The following is a 21,052-nucleotide window of genomic DNA, read 5'->3' as shown; positions in this document are numbered from 1 at the left end:
GTATAATAAATAAAAAATCAATTTCATCAGCGTCATTCACTTTATTGACAAAAATACTTGAAAAACATAACTGAAACACAAAATATCAAAACATTTGTTCAATAAAAAGAGAGATCTCAGCAGGGAGATAAGCCAAAAGTTACCTACAACTTAATGAGTATATTACATTGAATAGTACTCAGTTAAGTAATACACATTGCTGAAACAAATTACTTTAATGAAAAATGTATGTTTGGTTGAGTTATTTTTCACTTGCTTTATCACGAAGCATAACGGAAATCAGTTCATGGTCATCCATACAATTTGGAATGATCGAGAAGAAAAGTGGTCAACTATATACAGTACACCATGTTCATAAAATGTTAAATAAGCTAATGAAACAATCACAAAATGGACTCGCAATACAATTGTTTTCAGTGATCTAGAAACACAATGTTATAGCGGAACACACATCACTTTAACACTGCTGGTAGGCTACTCGGCCTGAGCTGCATGAGGTTAAATGTAAGAGCTGCCATTGTCCAGCTACACCGCCACCAATTCATTTGATCAGAGGGTTCACACAACTTAACCAGATGACTGACTTGGTTTGAATCTGGATCGTCTGTGTGACAAGACTGTTAGCCCACTGATCTTAAGCCAACGCTGTAGCATTCGGGAGTTAACGCAAGTCTTCAAGTCTCTGGAACCTCCATTACGCACACACACTACAGAAGGAGTTTTGAATGGTTCAATGTCACTCACATCTAGTATCAGTGAGGGTGGTGGGTATACACTGGTGGGTATACACTGACATGACGTAGCCCTTTATTTGCTGGTGTAAATGCAAACTGCTGTAGTTTTTACCACCACCCATTTTCAATATAGCATACAACAGAGTGTTGAACATGTGCTAAACCAGCCACATAATTTATATACTCTTCCATTAAAACAGTGGTTTAAATTAGCCTGGTCCCAGATGTTTGTGCTCTTGCCATCTCCCAGTGACAAGGAGTTGGCATGATAGCACAGACTGGCAATCAGGCTAGGTTCAAATAGCACAGAACATTAAAACGTAAACAATGGGAAAATGGTTTGTTTGGTCATGTAGGACTAGCCTAATGTGTAGTCTTATTTACAAACGTAGCAATCAAAGCTTAACCAGGTTATAAAAATGCCACAACACCAAATAAACATATGGACAAATTAAATAAAAGCACACTTCAATCTACACCCGAGAAGCAAGCCTCGTCAGGTTCCACAATCAGTAATGTGCCCTAAATATCAAGACATATACAAATCACAAAATGACAATAAAGGCATAATGTAGTGCTAAAATGGCTTCCAATATCCTACAGAAACAACTGTCCTATAGAAATGACTCTGCTCAAATAGTTAAGGTACAATGCATCCAGATGAACAGGAGTGTCAAACTGAAAACGTTCGTAGTTTCTATTGGAGGAACTCCGGTTTCAAAAGCTCCCTCCCCGTTTAACTTGCTCCCTAGGGAATACACCCCCTAGTCGCTCTTGCAAAAGATTCTCAATAAGAATAAACTATCATTGAAGATGAAAAGAAAAGCTAGTTGTGCATCAATGATGGATGAATTACATCAATAGGTAGCATAATGTGAAGCGCCAACTGTGGTGAGATGAGGGCGGATGTCCTTGTTTGAAGTAGCAAACCAGGCCATTGCCCATTCAAAAGGTACTTTAGGTAACCTTTGAACTCAATTAAAAGTCATAAGCCATAGAAGTTTGTAAAAAAGCAAATATGTTGTTTATTGTAGATCTATGGAGTTTAGATTACATGCTTGACGTTATAATGAAAAATAACAATAGACAAATCTAATAATGGCGTTTGACGCAAAATAACTGTTTGTTGCTTACGGACTACATATACAATCACTAACAATAATATTGCTACCATGCCTCAAAAGATGGTTCCTTTCAGTTAGTAAGTGTTCTCACTCCTTATACAACAAACAATATTTACATTTAGTAAAAAAAAGAAAAAGAAAAGCACAACCATGAAAATCTTTCAAACATTTCACTGAAGCAGAGCAAAAATGTTGTGGTATATTTCTCAAACATGGGATTTTTTAAAAGCATGGGATTTCTTTAAAATTTGGAAAAATATCATAAAATGTACAAAATCAAATGAAAAAACCCATAAAGCTTCAAAGAGACTCCTTTCCTCATGTGGAATGTTGCTCCATAGTCTTGTCGTATTTTTTGTTTTTAATTTAAAAGTTGGTTCTAGAAAAAAAACAGGTGGTGGGAGAGACGGACATCTGTGGCTCGTGGTGAGTTTCCATTATTTTCCACCAGTCCTTTTGATCAGAAAGTCTTTAATAGTATCCTGGCTGATACTGCTGTCTCCATGGCTTCTGGTTCCATAACTGGGGACAGAGATACAGGGAGTTAGACGCAGACAGAAATAAATAAGAAACAAATATACACACAAAAGTATGTGGACACCCTTCAAATGAGTGGATTTGGCTATTTCAGCCACACTCATTGATGATAGGTGTATTAAATCGAGCCTACCTTAATGAGAGCTCAGTGACTCAATGTGGCACAGTCATAGGATGCCACCTTACCAACTAGTCAGTTTGGCAAATTTCTGCCCTGCTAGAGCCGCCCCAGTCAACTGAGTGCTGTTATTGTGATGCGGAAACATCTAGGAGCAACAACGGCTCAGCAGCGAAGTGGTAGGCCAAACATGCTCCTCGATTGAAACCCTCATCACCAAGTTCCAAAACTGCCTCCGGAAGCAACGTCAGCACAATAACTGTTTGTCAGGAGCTTCATTAAATGGGTTTCCATGAGTGGTGTAAAGCTTGCCGCCATTGGACTCTGGAGCAGTGGAAACGCATTCTCTGGAGTGATGAATCACACGTCACCATCTAGCAGTCTGGGTTTGGCGGATGCTAGGAATACACTACCTGCCTGAAAGTATAGTGCCAACTGTAAAGTTTGGTGGATGAGGAATGGTCTGGGGACATTTTTCATGGTTCGGGCTAGGCCCCCCGAGTTTGTGGCAACAGTTTGGGTAAGGCCCTTTCCTGCTTCAGCATGACAATGCCTCCATGCACAAAGCATAGTCCATACAGAAATGGTTTATCAAGATCAGTGTAGAAGAACTTGAGGGCATGCGCAGAGCCCAGACCTCAATCCTCTCGGAAACCTTTAGGATTAATTGGAATGCCGACTGCGAGCTAGGCCTAATCGTCCAACATTAGTCCCCGACCTCACTAACGCTCGTGGCTGAATGGAAGCAAGGACCCGCAGCAATGTTCCAACATCTAGTGGAAAGCCTTCCCAGAAGAGGGGAGGCTGTTATAGCGGCAAAGGGGGGGAACAGCCCAATATTACTGCCTATGAATTTGGAATGAGATGTTCAACAAGCACATGTCCACATACTTTTTTAGTGTAACTAGGTGAGAACCACATCATGTACATTTTCCCTCAAAGCAGTTACCAGCAAAGTCAGTGGTATCAATTGTAGTACAAGGCTAACAAGTTTAGATTTGCCCTTTGACATCAAACAGAAACTCACCCCCTGCTGCCAGCTCTGGTTGAAGGCTTGAGCCTTGTCCATGCCGAATCCAAAGCCTCCGCGTCCTCCAGCATTCCTGCTGTCCACAAATCCCCTGCCACGTCCTCCAGCGTTCCTGGTGTCCCCAAATCCCCCACCACGTCCTCCAGAGTTTCTACTGTCCCCAAATCCGCCACCACGACCTCCAGCATTCCTGCCATCACCAAATCCGCTGCTCTTATTGCCGAAGTTTCCACGGCTGCTGCCTCCTCTGGGCTGGAACCCCTGGGGAGGGAACACACTTATTAACATCTCCCTATTCAATTCACTATGGTAACATTAACCTTTTCTACCACTATTTGGATAGTCTCCTAAAGATGGTTTAGAAATGTTCAACTATCCACCAACCCTAACCCTAGCAAGTTGCTAATATCAACAAGTTGCAGTCGATCGTTTGAGCATCTGCACACCATCTATAGGGGAATATTCAAATAAAGCAGGACCAACTTGTATTTCTCCATTGCATCAACCCAACCCACCTGGTTAAAGTTGACCCTGTTTCCTCCGCCACCCCGGCTCATGTTGGCTCCACCTCCCCGGCTCATGTTGGCTCCACCTCCCCGGCTCATGTTGGCTCCACCTCCCCGGCTCATGTTGGCTCCACCTCCCCGGCTCATGTTGGCTCCACCTCCCCGGCTCATGTTGGCTCCACCTCCCCGGCTCATGTTGGCTCCACCTCCCCGGCTCATGTTGGCTCCACCTCCCCGGCTCATGTTGGCTCCACCTCCCCGGCTCATGTTGGCTCCACCTCTGTTCATTGGTGGACCGCCCCTGTTCATGGCTCCACCTCTGTAGCCCATGTTGCCCCTAATTGGTCCCCCTCTTGGGGCCCCACGCTGGGGGGCCATGAGGCCGCCGCCCCTGTTGAAGTTGCCCCGGTTGGCGAATCCACCCCTGAAGGCTGGAGGGGGCATGAAGCCTCGAGGGGGGCGAGTGAACCCACCACGAGGACCCGGAGCTGGGTGGGGGCAGACATGTTGGACACACATTAGACCTGCGGTGCATCTTTAATGATTAGGAAGCCATTTCTCTACTACTCAATAATTAAAGGAGAAATTAAAAGTATAAGGGTAGAGGCCTTTGATTGGAAAAAGTGGTTTGATTGGACTTCACCTGTCCAGTTCTATCAGATAAGTGCACACAAAACAAGGAACATTTTATCAATTCGTTGCGAGGCTAAAACTGGACCAAATCCCTAATCTGACCAATATGGCCAACAGCCCACCTCCTCTGAAGTTGCCCCTCTGCTGGAAGCCTCCTCGTACAACTCCTCTCTGGCCAGGTCCTCCTCCGCGGTTGAACTGGTTCTTGCCTCTGCCTCCACCCCGGACAACACCTCCTCTATTGGGGGTCAAGGCCCCCTGGTTGGGCTTCTTCTCAGCCGGCAGGGCCGCCTTGCTCTCCTCCTTGTATTGCTCCACTAGCTTGGAGGACTCCTCCTTCTGCAGCTCAGCGTAGCTCACCTGAGCGAAGCTGTCGCCCTCCTCTGGCAGGGTGAAGAATCCTACACGAGAAGAGCCATTAAACGATGGTCAAGTAACAGCCCCAATGAAAGACTAGTGTATGACTAATAGCTTATGATGTCCACCATAACAAAAAAAATAGATTTGAAGTGATGAAGGATCATGGAAAGCGCTGTGTTCTTCCCACCAGGTCCAGAGGCAGGTCCCTGACAGAGTTTAGGAGGGGGTCACTCTGCCCCCCTGATGTGGCCACTTGTGACACAGACAGCCACAATTGGGCAAAGCGTCGAGGGGCTAGCCATGCTTATATGAAAAAGAGTCAGTTTTTTGGGAGGCTAAAATCAGTGTACGTGTCCTTACCGTTTTACTACAACTTTCTGAAGGCTTCTGGATTCGTGATAACAATAGATAGCTTTTTAGCACAGGAGGCCAGTCTACTTTTAACACTTATTAGTATAGTAGCTCACATCGTTACCTTTCATTTTGAGGAGAGCGTGCTCGGGCACGTCTTTGCCGTCGCTCTCTGCCTTCTTCTGGGCCCTCTCTTTGTAGTCATCGTCTGAGGGGCAGACCACCACAGCCTTCCGCTGGTACCCAGCAAACAGACACATCTTCCTCTTCTGGCCTGGGGCAGACAGGTTGGTCTGGGGAGAGGAAGGATGGGGGAAATTACTAATAATGTTGACTGATTGTGGGAGTAGAAATAAAAAGGATTTGAGCTGCTTTGTTGGCACTTTATATAGGCCAGTGGTGTTGCTCCACCTCTGAAGGCTGGAGGGGGCATGAAGCCTCGAGGGGGGCGAGTGAACCCACCACGAGGACCTGGACTGTCTCTCATACAAGCCTTTCTACCCTATATCATGACATACGCATCAGTATTTACATACAGTACACCGTTTGTTCCATGTATATTCAAAGATTAATACTTTATTCACAATAAGACAGACTAAAAGGTCAGTTTAAAGTGTATGAAATCATTGGCTGTGATTGTATAGAATATGAAGACTCACATGGTCCAGGATATAGTTCCTCTTCTTGCGAGCAGCGATCTCAATGAACTTTCCCAGGAAGAGAGGAGCACGCTGGGAAATGGCCGTGAGCTTAGTTGTGTCCTTCGCCTGACGCTTCAAGCTTCCAATCTACAGAGAAAAATGAATAGCTGTGCCACAAGATACCACATATACATAGGACAGGTTATAGGCCTACCGTGCCAAATGACCAGGGACTGCTTATACAACCATTAGGATCGGACCAATGTTCCCTCTAAGCTGCGCACAGCTCCCCCAGGACTGTTATGCAGAAGAAATTAGCCCACAGAGAAGCACGAGATTAGAAATTTGAGTGAAGTTCAGAGGTCTCCCCCTTAGTTAAAACTATGAACCTATCCCTTTACTTTGAGAATTGTGTTCTAATCAATGCAAGAGTCACTTTCAAAGCAACATATCGAAACAAAATAAACTTTGCAAGACTTGGTATGCAAAACGCATCGGAGTAGGATTCTATTGTAATGACATGTACTAATCAAACCGTACTCTACACAAACCAGTGCAGCATAACAAATCAGAGCTGCAGTAAGCCTATATGCAAATAGACCATTGCCATATATGGATCTGTGCCACTCACTTTGAGCTGGACTGCGTTTACAGCATGAGTGGTCGTGAGTAGATGCACTTGTTTTGAGATCAAAGTGAGAGCTGCATGTAGTCACGCATGAACATTTTGTTCACATCCTTAGCTAGTTAGTGAGTTATTAGCCCAGTTATAGATCATTTGTAGTAAGCAATGGTGGAGGGATTGCACCCTACGTGCTTCTACACCTGCATTGCTCGCTGTTTGGCGTTTTAGGCTAGGTTTCTGATAACACTTTGATATATCAGCTGATGTAAGAAGGGCTTTATAAATACATTTGATTTGAAGAGAACAAAATATGTACAGGTCTTTGTCTTAAAGGGCAGTGTTGTATTTTGAAACAGGTTTGAATAATCTATGTAGCCAATAGGCAGCATCATTTGTCTGATTCTGGAATAATGCTATGGGATTAATAATGCATTTTATTTGTAAAGTGGTTTCTGGCATCAAACAACATTGTCACCTTGTCTGATATACAAGTGGATAAACAGGTTAATGTAGGCTGAATGATTTAACAGTTATTTCCGTGTTAAAATGCTATGGATGCATTTTCTCCATTGTTTTTGATGGTTGGCCACTCTGGTCTACATTATAATGAAATAGCTATAGTAGCCTACTTGACCACTGTCTGAAACTAACTTAAAGCAGGTACAGCCTCAGTGATCACAGTAAACGTGCGCTGGAAGTTGCAAAGAATTTTCACATAATTCAAGTTTGCGCTCAGACCTGAAATTTGTTCAGTGCCTACATGTTTTTTTTAAGGAACATTGGATAGGACTGGAAGTTAATTTCACAAACTAAATTGACAGACAACTGGAACCCATTCTCAGAACAGTACAGAGAGAACACATTCTAAAATACTGGAGGTTCCAAACACCATGAGTCAGAACAACACTGACCATCATCTTCTCCACGATGGTGTCGCTGCCCAGGATGTAATATTTCCCAGGGTTCTCCTGGATGTGCTTGTTCACCCAGGTGGTCTTTCCTGAGCCGGGCAGGCCTACCATAGCAATCACCTAAAATAACACACATATACACAACAAGTCAGTAACGATGGTAGGAGTTATGCACATACAAGTGAGAAAAAGGCGCCCAAATGTTTTATTTTGTTTATGTTACATTTTGCTAGATGTTTATTCTGAAATATTGGTTGAACCCAAGGATAGATCCCATTGCTAGGGAGGCCTTCGTGTCAAACAAGTCACTGCCAGTGACGTTATGGGTTCCCGTAGTTACCTCACACTCCTTCTTGGTGTTGGGTCCCTTGGGTCCGCGGACACGGTCGTCCATGGCGACCTGCTGCAGGAAGGTGTAGCCCTCTGGCTGGGGGAAGTAGGGTGTTTCCATCTGGCCAAAGTTGAACTCCACAGAACAGTTGTGGCAGATGACATGGGGGAAGAGCGCTCTCCCTGCCAGGGACTCCTTACTGACCTGGAAGGCCACAACTGGCTCCTTACCGTTCTTAGAAAAGGAAATCTCCACCTCCTCACCCTCAAAGTTCTGCAATAGAAAATAATTATATATATATATAAAAAACACACTTCAAAAAAATCAAGGGAACTCTTAAACAACACAATGTAATTCCAAGTCAATCACACTTCTGTGAAATCAAACTGTCCACTTTGGAAGCAACACTGACAATAAATTTCACATGCTGTTGTGCAAATGGAATAGACAACAGGTGGAAATTATAGGCAATTAGCAAGACACCCCCAATAAAGGAGTGGTTCTGCACGTGGTGACCAGACCACTTCCCAGTTCCTATGCTTCCTGGCTGATGTTTTGGTCACCTTTGAATGCTGGCGGTGCTTTCACTCTAGTGGTAGCATGAGAGGGAGTCTACAACCCACACAAGTGGCTCAGGTAGTGCAGCTCATCCAGGATGACACATCAATGCAAGCTGTGGCAAGAAGGTTTGCTGTGTCTGTCAGCGTAGTGTCCAGAGCACGGAGGCGCTACCAGGAGACAGGCCAGTACACCAGGAGATGTGGAGGAGATCGTAGGAGGGCAACAACCCTCTATATCCCTCTAGTGGTGTGGGGGCTATGCTTTGGCAAAGTGGGTGGGGTTATATCCTTCCTGTTTGGCCATGTCCGGGGGTGTCCTCCTGATGGGGCCACAGTGTCTCCTGACCCCTCCTGTCTCAGCCTCCAGTATTTATGCTGCAGTAGTTTATGTGTTGGGGGGCTAGAGTCAGTTTGTTATATCTGGAGTACTTCTCCTGTCCTATTCGGTGTCCTGCGTGAATCCAAGTGTGCCTTCTCTAATTCTCTCTTTCTGTCTTTCTTTCTCTCTCTCGGAGGACCTGAGCCCTAGGACCATGCCCCAGGACTACCTGACATGATGACTCCTTGCTGTCCCCAGTCCACCTGGCCGTGCCGCTGCTCCAGTTTCAACTGTTCTGCCTTATTATTCGTCCATGCTGGTCATTTATGAACATTTGAACATGTTCTGTTATAAACTCCACCCGGCACAGCCAGAAGAGGACTGGCCACCCCTCATAGCCTGGTTACTCTCTAGGTTTTGGCCTTTCTAGGGAGTTTTTCCTAGCCACCGTGCTTCTACACCTGCATTGCTTGCCGTTTGGGGTATTAGGCTGGGTTTCTGTACAGCACTTTGAGATATCAGCTGATGTATGAAGGGCTATATAAATACATTTGATTTGAATTTTAACAACCCAGCAGCAGGACCGCTACCTCCGCCTTTGTGCAAGGAGGAGCACTGCCAGAGCCCTGCAAAATGACCTCCAGCAGGCCACAAATGTGCATGTGTCTGATCAAACGGTGGGGGTTGTGCTTACAGCCCAACACCGTGCAGGACGTTTGGCATTTGCCAGAGAACACCAAGATTGGCAAATTCGCCACTGGCGCCCTTCACAGATGAAAGCAGGTTTCACACTGAGCACCTGACAGTCTGGAGAGGCTGTGGAAAACGCTCTGCTGCCTGCAACAACCTCCAGCATGACCGGTTTGGCGTGGGTCAGTCATGGTGTGGGGTGGCTGCACAGCCCTCCATGTGCTCGCCAGAGGTAGCCCGACTGCCATTAGGTACCAAGATGAGATCCTCAGACCCCTTGTGAGACCATATGCTGGTGCGGTTGGCCCTGGGTTCCTCCTAATACAAGACAATGCTAGACCTCATGGGGCTGGAGTGTGTCAGCAGTTCCTGCAAGAGGAAGGCATTGATGCTATGGACTGGCCCGCCCCTTCCCCAGACCTGAATCTAATTGATCACATCATGTCTCGCTCCACCCACCAACGCCACGTTGCACCACAGACTGTCCAGTTGGCGGATGCTTTAGTCCAGGTCTGGGAGGAGATCCCTCAGGAGACCATCCGCCACCTCATCAGGAGCATGCCCAGGCGTTGTAGGGAGGTCATATAGGCACGTGGAGGCCACACACACTACTGAGCCTCATTTGGACTTGTTTTTAAAGGACGTTACATCAAAGTTGAGTTCCGGTTCCGGTTGGAGCGAGTGGTCGCATCTGCACGTCGCTCCAACGGGTAGTATAACTTTTTCATTATATTTCATTATATCACAACGGTTTGATTTGTCTTATCTTAGCAATTTCTTCTCAGCTAGCTACATAGCCGTCTTTGTATCAAAGATAATTGCGTAATTATCGTATTTCGCCGTCCTAACGTAGTCTTCACTAGCCAGCTAGCTAACGTCCACTGATTAGCTGCACTGGAGAAACTGTTACACTCAACTGAACGACTTGATTAGTTTAGTGTTAGCTAGCTACATAGCTGTCTTTGCTGTCTTCGTATCATCGTATCATCGTATCCAAGATAATTGTGTTGTTTAGGTTTAGAGTGTGTAGTCTTAGAGTGATTATCTTAATTTACCGAGGTTAGCTAGCCAGCTATTTGTCGTCCTTAACGTAGGTGACTCTGCTAGCTAGCCAACAGCTAGCCAACGCTAGCCAACGTCTTCTGTATAGAACTCAACTACCCGGTCGCATTCACAGGTTGTATCACATTTTCACTTCATTTTCATTACAGTACAACGGTTTGATTTGTTTGATCGTAGCTAGCTACTTAGCTAGCTACATAGCCGTCTTTGTATCAAAGATAATTGTGTAGTCTAGAGCGATTTTCTAGGTTCGCTAGCCATCTATTGTCGTTCTTTTAACGCAACGTAACGTAAACAACACTGCTAGCTAGCCTGCTAGCCCCCAATAGCAACACTGCAGGTGTAGTGTCAACAACGCAGCCACTGCCAGCTAGCCTACTTCAGCAGTACTGTATCATTTTAATCATTTTAGTCAATAAGATTCTTGCTACGTAGCTTAACTTTCTGAACATTCGAGACGTGTAGTCCACTTGTCATTCAGCATTAGCGTAGCCTCTTCTGTAGCCTGTCAACTATGTGGAGTTCTCTCCTCTCTGCACAGACCATACAAACGCTCCTCACCGCGTGGCCGCGGCCACCCTACTTTGGTGGTCCCAGCGCGCACGACCCACGTGGAGTTCCAGGTCTCCGGTAGCCTCTGGAACTGCCAATCTGCGGTCAACAAGGCAGAGTTCATCTCAGCCTATGCCTCCCTCCAGTCCCTCGACTTCTTGGCCCTGACGGAAACATGGATCACCACAGACAACACTGCTACTCCTACTGCTCTCTCTTCGTCCGCCCACGTGTTCTCGCACACCCCGAGAGCGTCTGGTCAGCCACCGGGATCCTCATCTCTCCCAAGTGGTCATTCTCTCTTTCTCCCTTACCCATCTGTCTATCGCCTCCTTTGAATTCCATGCTGTCACAGTTACTAGCCCTTTCAAGCTTAACATCCTTATCATTTATCGCCCTCCAGGTTCCCTCGGAGAGTTCATCAATGAGCTTGATGCCTTGATAAGCTCCTTTCCTGAGGACGGCTCACCTCTCACAGTTCTGGGCGACTTTAACCTCCCCACGTCTACCTTTGACTCTTTCCTCTCTGCCTCCTTCTTTCCACTCCTCTCCTCTTTTGACCTCACCCTCTCACCTTCCCCCCTACTCACAAGGCAGGCAATACGCCGACCTCATCTTTACTAGATGCTGTTCTTCCACTAACCTCATTGCAACTCCCCTCCAAGTCTCCGACCACTGCCTTGTATCCTTTTCCCTCTCGCTCTCATCCAACACCTCCCACACTGCCCCTACTCGGATGGTATCGCGCCGTCCCAACCTTCGCTCTCTCTCCCCGCTAATCCTATCATCTCTTCCCTCCGCTCAAACCTTCTCCCACCTATCTCCTGATTCTGCCTCCTCAACCCTCCTCTCCTCCCTCTCTGCATCCCTTGACTCTCTATGTCCCCTATCCTCCAGGCCGGCTCGGTCCTCCCCTCCCGCTCCGTGGCTCGATGACTCATTGCGAGCTCACAGAACAGGGCTCCGGGCAGCCGAGCGGAAATGGAGGAAAACTCGCCTCCCTGCGGACCTGGCATCCTTTCACTCCCTCCTCTCTACATTTTCCTCCTCTGTCTCTGCTGCTAAAGCCACTTTCTACCACGCTAAATTCCAAGCTGCTGCCTCTAACCCTAGGAAGCTCTTTGCCACCTTCTCCTCTCTCCTGAATCCTCCGCCCCCTCCCCCCTCCTCCCTCTCTGCAGATGACTTCGTCAACCATTTTGAAAAGAAGGTCGACGACATCCGATCCTCGTTTGCTAAGTCAAACGACACTGCTGGTTCTGCTCACACTGCCCTACCCTGTGCTCTGACCTCTTTCTCCCCTCTCTCTCCAGATGAAATCTTGCGTCTTGTAATTTTGCCCGCTTGACCCTATCCCCTCCTCTCTTCTCCAGACCATTTCCGGAGACCTTCTCCCTTACCTCACCTCGCTCATCAACTCATCCCTGACTGTTGGCTACGTCCCTTCCGTCTTCAAGAGAGCGAAGTTGCACCCCTTCTGAAAAAACCTACACTCGATCCCTCCGATGTCAACAATTACAGACCAGTATCCCTTCTTTCTTTTCTCTCCAAAACTCTTGAACGTGCTGTCCTTGGCCAGCTCTCCCGCTTCTCTGAATGACCTTCTTGATCCAAATCAGTCAGGTTTCAAGACTAGTCATTCAACTGAGACTGCTCTCCTCTGTATCACGGAGCGCTCCGCACTGCTAAAGCTAACTCTCTCTCCTCTGCTCTCATCCTTCTAGATCTATCGGCTGTTCGATACTGTGAACCATCAGATACCCTCTCCGAGTTGGGCATCTCCGGCGCGGCCCACGCTTGGATCCTACCTGATTCCTACCAGGTGTGGCGAGAATCTGTCTCCTCACCACGCGCTCTCACCACTGGTGTCCCCCAGGGCTCTGTTCTTGGCCCTCTCCTATTCTCGCTATACACCAAGTCACTTGGCTCTGTCATAACCTCACATGGTCTCTCTTATCATTGCTATGCATACATGGCTGAAAAGCATCTCTGCATGTCTGGCAGACATATCAGTGTGGATGACGGATCACCACCTCAAGCTGAACCTCGGCAAGACGGAGCTGCTCTTCCTCCCGGGGAAGGACTGCCCGTTCCATGATCTCGCCATCACGGTTGACAACTCCATTGTGTCCTCCTCCCAGAGCGCCAAGAATCTTGGCGTGATCCTGGACAACACCCTGTCGTTCTCAACTAACATCAAGGCGGTGGCCCGTTCCTGTAGGTTCATGCTCTACAACATCCAGAGTACGACCCTGCCTCACACAGGAAGCGGCGCAGGTCCTAATCCAGGCACTTGTCATCTCCCGTCTGGATTACTGCAACTCGCTGTTGGCTGGGCTCCTGCCTGTGCCATTAAACCCCTTCAACTCATCCAGAACGCCGCAGCCCGTCTGGTGTTCAACCTTCCCAAGTTCTCTCACGTCACCCCGCTCCTCCGTTCTCTCCACTGGCTTCCAGTTGAAGCTCGATCCGCTACAAGACCATGGTGCTTGCCTACGGAGCTGTGAGGGGAACACCTCAGTACCTCCAGGCTCTGATCAGGCCCTACACCCAAACAAGGGCACTGCGTTCATCCACCTACCACTGAGGAGTAAGCTCCCGCTCATAAAACTGTTCGCTGTGGTGGAACAAACTCCCTCACACACCACCTGGAGACACCTGAAACCCCACCTCTTTAAGGAATACCTAGGATAGGTTAAGTAATCCCTTTAAGTTTTAGATGCACTATTGTTAAGTGACTGTCCCACTGGATGTCATAAGGTGAATGCACCAATTTGTAAGTCGCTCTGGATAAGAGCGTCTGCTAAATGACTTAAATGTAAATGTAAATGTAAAGTTGGATCAGCCTGTAGTGTGGTTTTCCACTTTAATTTTGAGTGTGACTCCAAATCCAGACCTCCACGGGTTGATAAATTTGATTTTCATTGATAATTTGTGTGATTTTGTTGTCAGCACATTCAACTATGTAAAGAAAAAAGTATTTCATAAGAATTTCATTCATTCAGATCTAGGATGTGTTATTTTAGTGTTCCCTTTAATTTATTTGAGCTATATATATATATATATATATATATATAAGCTTGTAGTTACAATGGAACATTGACAGGTCAAAATGTTTGGTACCAACAAGGAAGTCGTCAAACCGGTTTAGGTGGAAATGTTTTACTTTATGAACAGAGGGTGTGGCAGACAAATCATGTTTTCATATAAATAAATATTTTGTGTGTGTTTGCCTCATTGATGAGGTATTCTTGACATCACAGAAAGTCTGAAAAGTAATTTTAAAACCAGCCTGTTCATTTACATCATGGCAACTATTACGAATAAATGGAGGCCGGTTACTTACGATGAGGCAGCAGATGACGTCGTTCTCATCATAAGTCTCTCCAAAATCTTCAGTCACGCAGTTGGTAGTCTTCTTGCCTTTGCCAGAGTAGGCATAAGAATGCTCCTCCTCACCTGCAATGACACAATACAACTCACATCAGACATGATACACAGTTGACTGGTTCAGGGAACTAAAAATAGAGAATTAGAAATGTATCATGAAATTATTTCTGGATTTCAGTGTTTCTGCACTCATTTTATAGTCACCTTGCAAACTACAACTGTAACAGGCTATATCATTTCAAGTTACATTTCGTGCTTCCTAACAGCCTTTAGAGAGCGCCAACACCCCATAAGAACCATTCTATTTTTGGAGAAAAACCTTTAGAATGAAAATACTGACCGAGGAGCAGACTGCCAGTAGCCATGGACCATCCAACCTGGACCTCATGGACCTCCATGTTCTTACTGAAGATGTGCTTCACTGGAATCTTCTCAGTTAACTAGAACCACAATAATACATTGGTAATGGTAATATGATGGCTTACAAATCTATATATATTTTGTACGTTAATGCTAAATAATTATTATTTTGCCTTTATGGCCTATTTATTGCCTTTACCTCCCTACATTTGCACACACTGTACATTGATTTTTATATTGTGCTATTGACTGTACGTTTGTTTATGTGTAAGTGTTGTTTTTGTCACACTGCTTTGCTTTATCTTGGCCAGGTCACAGTTGGAAATTACAACTTGTCGTCAAATGGCCTACCTGGTTAAATAAAGCTGAAATAAATAAATGGCCATTTGAGGGCGCAACTAGGTGATAAAATCTGATGGTGCATTTATATTATAAAATGGTGAAAAATGATTATGGGTTTCTGAGGTCAAAACATTACGAATTCACAATTACTAATGAAATGACAACTGGGCTAGACAAGAGAAGTTTCTCCTTACCTTCATCTCGTAACAGGCCTTCCCCTGGGTCAGGCCATACGAGGCCCTGCCCCCAGACCAAAGGTAGGCAAAGCTCTCCATGGTGAGAGAGGATGCGCTGTACCGGTCCCGGGACACCTTGAAGTGCAGGTCGCAGTTATCTGATGACAAACAAACGCATCAATTATTCAGTTATCTTCTCAATTGACAATTCCTGACATGCCATATAGTGTGTCCAACCACACTACATGGTCTTTAAGCCGTACACATGGTCTTTAAGCCGTACACATGGTCTTTAAGCCGTACACATGGTCTTTAAGCCGCACACATGGTCTTTAAGCCGCACACATGGTCTTTAAGCCGCACACATGGTCTTTAAGCCGCACACGTGGTCTTTAAGCCGCACACGTGGTCTTTAAGCCGCACACGTGGTCTTTAAGCCGTACACGTGGTCTTTAAGCCGTACACGTGGTCTTTAAGCCGTACACGTGGTCTTTAAGCCGTACACATGGTCTTTAAGCCGTACACATGGTCTTTAAGCCGTACACTTTACGTGGTCTTTAAGCCGTACACATGGTCTTTAAGCCGTACACATGGTCTTTAAGCCGTACACATGGTCTTTAAGCCATGGTCTTTACACATGGTCTTTAAGCCGTACACATGGTCTTTAAGCCGTACACATGGTCTTTAAGCCGTACACATGGTCTTTAAGCCGTACACATGGTCTTTAAGCCGTACACATGGTCTTTAAGCCGTACACATGGTCTTTAAGCCGTACACATGGTCTTTAAGCCGTACACATGGTCTTTAAGCCGTACACATGGTCTTTAAGCCGTACACATGGTCTTTAAGCCGTGGTCTTTACACATGGTCTTTAAGCCGTACACATGGTCTTTAAGCCGTACACATGGTCTTTAAGCCGTACACATGGTCTTTAAGCCGTACACATGGTCTTTAAGCCGTACACATGGTCTTTAAGCCGTACACATGGTCTTTAAGCCGTACACATGGTCTTTAAGCCGTACACATGGTCTTTAAGCCGTACACATGGTCTTTAAGCCGTACACATGGTCTTTAAGCCGTACACATGGTCTTTAAGCCGTACACATGGTCTTTAAGCCGTACACATGGTCTTTAAGCCGTACACATGGTCTTTAAGCCGTACACATGGTCTTTAAGCCGTACACATGGTCTTTAAGCCGTACACATGGTCTTTAAGCCGTACACATGGTCTTTAAGCCGTACACATGGTCTTTAAGCCGTACACATGGTCTTTAAGCCGTATTCCTACACACTAGAAGAGACGTGAGAATATTGAACGACAGCGAGGTGGAGATATGGCTTCTGAGCAGGCGTTTGTAGAGTGATTAAATAAAACCAGCACTGTCGGCCACGCTATACACCAAACATCACTCACAGTTGTCCAGACAGACTGTTGTATCGTCAAACTCTTCATCTTCCTCTTCCAGGGGTGGCAGTGGAGACTTGAGACTAGACCTGAAAGAGAACAAAGCCAGTCAGTAACAATGTCAGAGAATTCGAAACCTGTCGCACGGAACCAGAATGCCCTACCAGGGTGGCCATCCGGTTGGGATGACCTCTCTGAAGAAGAGGGCATCGATGGAAATAGTCAAGAAGAATATGGGCGGAAATAGAACTCCAACATTTAAGCTTCTGGGGTCCGGTGTATTTTAAAGAAATCACGACAAGACAAATACATACCTGCAGTGGTCCACTGATGCCTCAAAGAGATGGAGAATTATTATTAAATAAATATATACATTTTAACTAGTCCTAGGGGCTATATTTCTTATTATAAAAAGCCTTAATAGCCAATAGGCCTTCTTGTGTGCAGAAACTGTGTTTATGGCTGTGGAGATTCCTGGTAGGGTCAAGAAGGATAAAAGGATGGTGGATGTATTTAACTGTGTGGCGCTGCTCTCACTAAAGGTGAAAGCTGCAGCCCCATGGTCATGGAACAGAGAGGCAAACAAGCTAGTTCCACATAACCTAGATGAGCTTAAACTGTACTCTAGGGACTATAGTGATAACAAGCTGAATATTGTGCTACACTGACTTTAAACTTGAAGGAATTCAGAAACAGAATCAAGCCGTTTCCCAGGGGGAAGAGTTGTTTATAAAACTAGCCTACAAATATTTACACTGGCGAGGATTACAACACGAGGATAAATGTCTGTCCACAGAATGTAGACGGAAGCCTTTGCAGGATTAAACACTGCCTCAGGATTTAACACTGCCCCGGGCACAGGAAGAGAAACACCATAATGTAGCATTGATAGAAAATGTGAGTCTCTGCACCAATTAGAACAAGAGATAGTCGTGTGTGTGTGTGTGGGGGGGGGGTTATTTCACATTTGTACCAACACTGTTTGGGTTGGTAATTTTACTCTGTCCTCAAATGCACTGTGCTTAAGATTAAAATGTAAATGAAGTGGTCATTTGTATTTTAATCATTTAGCTAACACTCTTACCCAGAGCGACTGACAGTAGTGAGTGGGTTAATTCATTTACATTTTTCTCTCCACACTAGACCTGACTATCTCATATATATGTAGCCAGGGAACCACTAATTGCACCATCTTTGGCTTATCTACACATTAGTTAGACTGCACTCAGACCAAGGATCATATAGTCTTGCCAGAGGTTATCCAGGGTGGTGCGATGGAGATTCCATGATTGATTTAGCCAACAGCTACTAAGGGCTCTGCTGCACAGTCAATGGTTTCTTAGTTTACACCAGTCAGAGCAGGTTCTCTCAACCCTGTTCCTGGAGAGCTACTGTCCTGTAAATTCAGTAAAACCCTTATCTACCGCACCTGATTCAAATAATTAGCTGGTTGATAAACTGAACCAGGTTAGTTACAACTGGGGTTCAAATGAAAACCTACAGGAGGATAGCTCTCCAGGAACAGGGTTGAAGAAACCTGGGCTAGAGTGACATCTTGATGACAAGATAACAGTCCACTTGGTCAATGAAAAAAAACAAATATAGTTCCAGATAAACATGGAGGCGGTTTTCCAGACAGATCAAGCCTAGCCTTGGACTAAAAAGCTCAATGGGAATCTCCATTTGAAGTACTTTGAAGTACCCTGGAAACCAGCCCATGATGCACAGCGTGACTGTACGGCGAGAAAGCATTCCTGTAAAAAAAACATCAACCACACTGAATAAAATGACAAAGTGGAGAGAGACGATCAGAAAAGACAAATACTATGCGAGCAGGAACAATGAGCAGTCCGTGGAGAGTACCAATCTGCAACTCGAGCGTCCAGGAAAAGTTCTACATCCTTGTACCCTTACGCAACCCCCCCCCCTACTACTCTCTCATGCATTTCTTTTTTTAGCAGTGTTGCGTCACTTTGTCAGTGTACACAGTAAACCTTCCTGCACAAAGAGGCCGAATGGGGAACAAAAGAACATTAGTGTTCATTCCTCTTGCTATATTATGCAGTCCATTTACGGGTGCATGTGGTCACTGCATGGGTTAAATGGTAAGGTTCATTTAAAAGCCAGGGATGACCCTCAATTCAAACATGTATGAATCTTAAGTAATGTTGACAAAAGTAAGTTAAGTGAGGGTTTTGTCGCTAGTTAATGTATTGGCACTTAAAGCCAATACAGTTCACATAGCTGTGATGGCGCTTCAGACATACCAAAGGCCATTTTGTCTCCCATCCTTACCAGCTGTATTTGTTCTCTTCAATAAATTCAAAGTAGCCCCTTCCATGTTCCTCCCGGCGTCTCTTAACACCCTTCTTATTCTTCTGATCAGCATTCGTGTCTTTGTCCGCATCCCCTTTGGAAATAAAAGAAAAATATAATGAGGTGCTCCTTTATTGAAAGGATAGGTCGCACTGTGACTGTGGTAGGGTTAGCCCACACAGATGACTAACTACTAGTCCATTAGGACCTCATTACTTTCATTGAATGTGATGGAAGACAGTAGAACGCTAAGGCTGCTTTGACCAGGGAGTAAGGTTGGTTACATTGTAGCCGGCCAACAATTGGAGGACATATGTAAGGAGATGTAACGTTAAACACAGTAAAATGGGTACAATAACCCAGCTACGGTTAGTTACTATTATTTAAAAAAGGTCAGGGAAATAGACAATTGTCCACCCGTCTCAGATGTTGCGGTCAATACAATAGCATACTGCGACAAGTCGGACAAAAAAAAAACTGCAGACTATTTTTGATTGACCCCCTTCCCCCACAATAGCATTCGCGACTAACTAGCTAGTTAGCTTAAACGCTAGTTAGCCACTTCTTGCTCGTTCATTCAAAATATCTTAGCCAGCTAGTGTTATCTAAATCAGATAACTAGCCAACTACTGTTTTCAAATACTTGCCTTCAGCTACGTTTCTAGAACCAGTTTGAGAAACCGTTTGTATAGGAATTTAGGATACTCCGAGTCATATAGTTAACCATTTAGAACCACGAGCCCACCAGCGCCTGCAGAATATTGTCCACCGTCCGCTAGAATCGAGCTAGCTATTCTAGTTAGCAACTACACAAAAGAATGCTAACTACGTTAGCATGCTAACCACCCATTCAGCTAAAATTACATCAAGCGTGAGTCCAATGGTAGTCTCCATGCAGTACGTTAGGACCAAGTTAAACAATATTACCCCGATTTGCTAGCTACACTAGCCTATCTAATCAATATAGATCAATCCGGCTTCACGAAAACACCCCGTATAGCAAAAAACATGTGACAACCAGTCCAGGGATTTTCAAATGGAACCAGCGACTCACCCTCTGCTGGCTGATCTCCAGGCTCACCATCCTCTGCGTCTAACGTTATTTTCTCCATGTCGTCCACACCTTCCTTCAACATTGGATCCATGTCTTCATCCTCCACCTCGCCCATTTCGTCGTCCTCCTGAGCCGCGTTCTCCTCGCATTCTACGGCGGGGTCTCCCTCTCCGTTTCCATTCTCCTCCTCCTCGTTGGCCTCCATGCTTTCTTCGACCGGATCCTCGTCGTCTTCTTCGTCTTCCCCCATGTCCTCTTGATCATCAGCGGCCCCAGAGCTGCCTCCCTCCGCGGCCTCCAGCCCAATGGGATCATCTCCAGCCAGGGCCTCTTCGTCAAGTGCGGCCTGCAGCCGGTCCATCAACTCGGCCTTCAGTCCCTTGTCCGACAGCTGACGCTTTTTCAGCTCGTCCTTCAACTCGTTAACTTTCAGTTTTTTTACGTTAATTGAACTCATTTTTATATCTGTATAAAAATACTAAACTGAAACACGATTTAAAATGGCAAATATGGGAAATCCTGTAAGGACGCCACGCTATGCAAATTGATGTAGCTGCTAGCTATATTTAACTGCGCCAAATGGCAGTAGCGTTACTAGCACTTTTCAATGGCAGAAGGGCTTGTCGGCGCAAATGGTGGTACCAGACCCCTCCCGTATTCAAGTGTTGGGGAAGGACATGGGCGTGGATTACCGTAATAACTGATAGAGCAGCTCAAAGGACTAAGACATATAAAATCTAATTTGATTTGTCACATGCGCCGAATACAACAGGTGTAGAGACCTTACAGTGAAATTCTTACTTACAAGCCCTTAAAACCAACAATGCAGTTTTAAGAAAAATACACAAAAAATAAATAATGTAACAAATTATTAAAGAGCAGCAGTAAAATAACAATAGTGAGGCTATATACAGGGTACCGGTAC

At 45.4% G+C, this 21,052-nt stretch overlaps 1 protein-coding gene across 2 annotated transcripts; it reads right to left on the bottom strand.

The window, feature by feature from the left end:
• Window positions 1-26: 26 nt before the first annotated feature.
• Window positions 27-20,756, bottom strand: LOC123995320 (heterogeneous nuclear ribonucleoprotein U-like). 2 transcript variants are annotated; one of them, XM_046298848.1, is made up of 15 exons: window positions 20,128-20,756; window positions 19,053-19,167; window positions 16,767-16,846; window positions 15,371-15,510; window positions 14,815-14,914; window positions 14,431-14,543; window positions 7,911-8,174; window positions 7,571-7,690; window positions 6,053-6,181; window positions 5,518-5,686; window positions 4,805-5,083; window positions 4,197-4,537; window positions 4,059-4,100; window positions 3,541-3,804; window positions 27-2,380 (listed from the first exon to the last, which is right to left on the bottom strand). In XM_046298848.1, exons 1-15 carry the CDS (start codon window positions 20,582-20,584, stop codon window positions 2,330-2,332), a joined length of 2,664 nt encoding a protein of 887 aa, XP_046154804.1. In that variant the 5' UTR covers window positions 20,585-20,756; the 3' UTR covers window positions 27-2,329. The 2 variants fall into 2 exon arrangements, with proteins under 2 accessions (XP_046154804.1, XP_046154803.1); XM_046298847.1 differs by having other exon boundaries at window positions 4,059-4,537.
• Between the last annotated feature and the right edge of the window lie 296 nt (window positions 20,757-21,052).

Source organism: Oncorhynchus gorbuscha, linkage group LG14 (assembly GCF_021184085.1).
Source record: "Oncorhynchus gorbuscha isolate QuinsamMale2020 ecotype Even-year linkage group LG14, OgorEven_v1.0, whole genome shotgun sequence".
NCBI classification, from domain to species: Eukaryota; Metazoa; Chordata; class Actinopteri; order Salmoniformes; family Salmonidae; genus Oncorhynchus; species Oncorhynchus gorbuscha.
The sequence above is the reverse complement of the archived record's forward strand: the minus strand, read 5'-3'. Positions and strand labels throughout refer to the sequence as shown.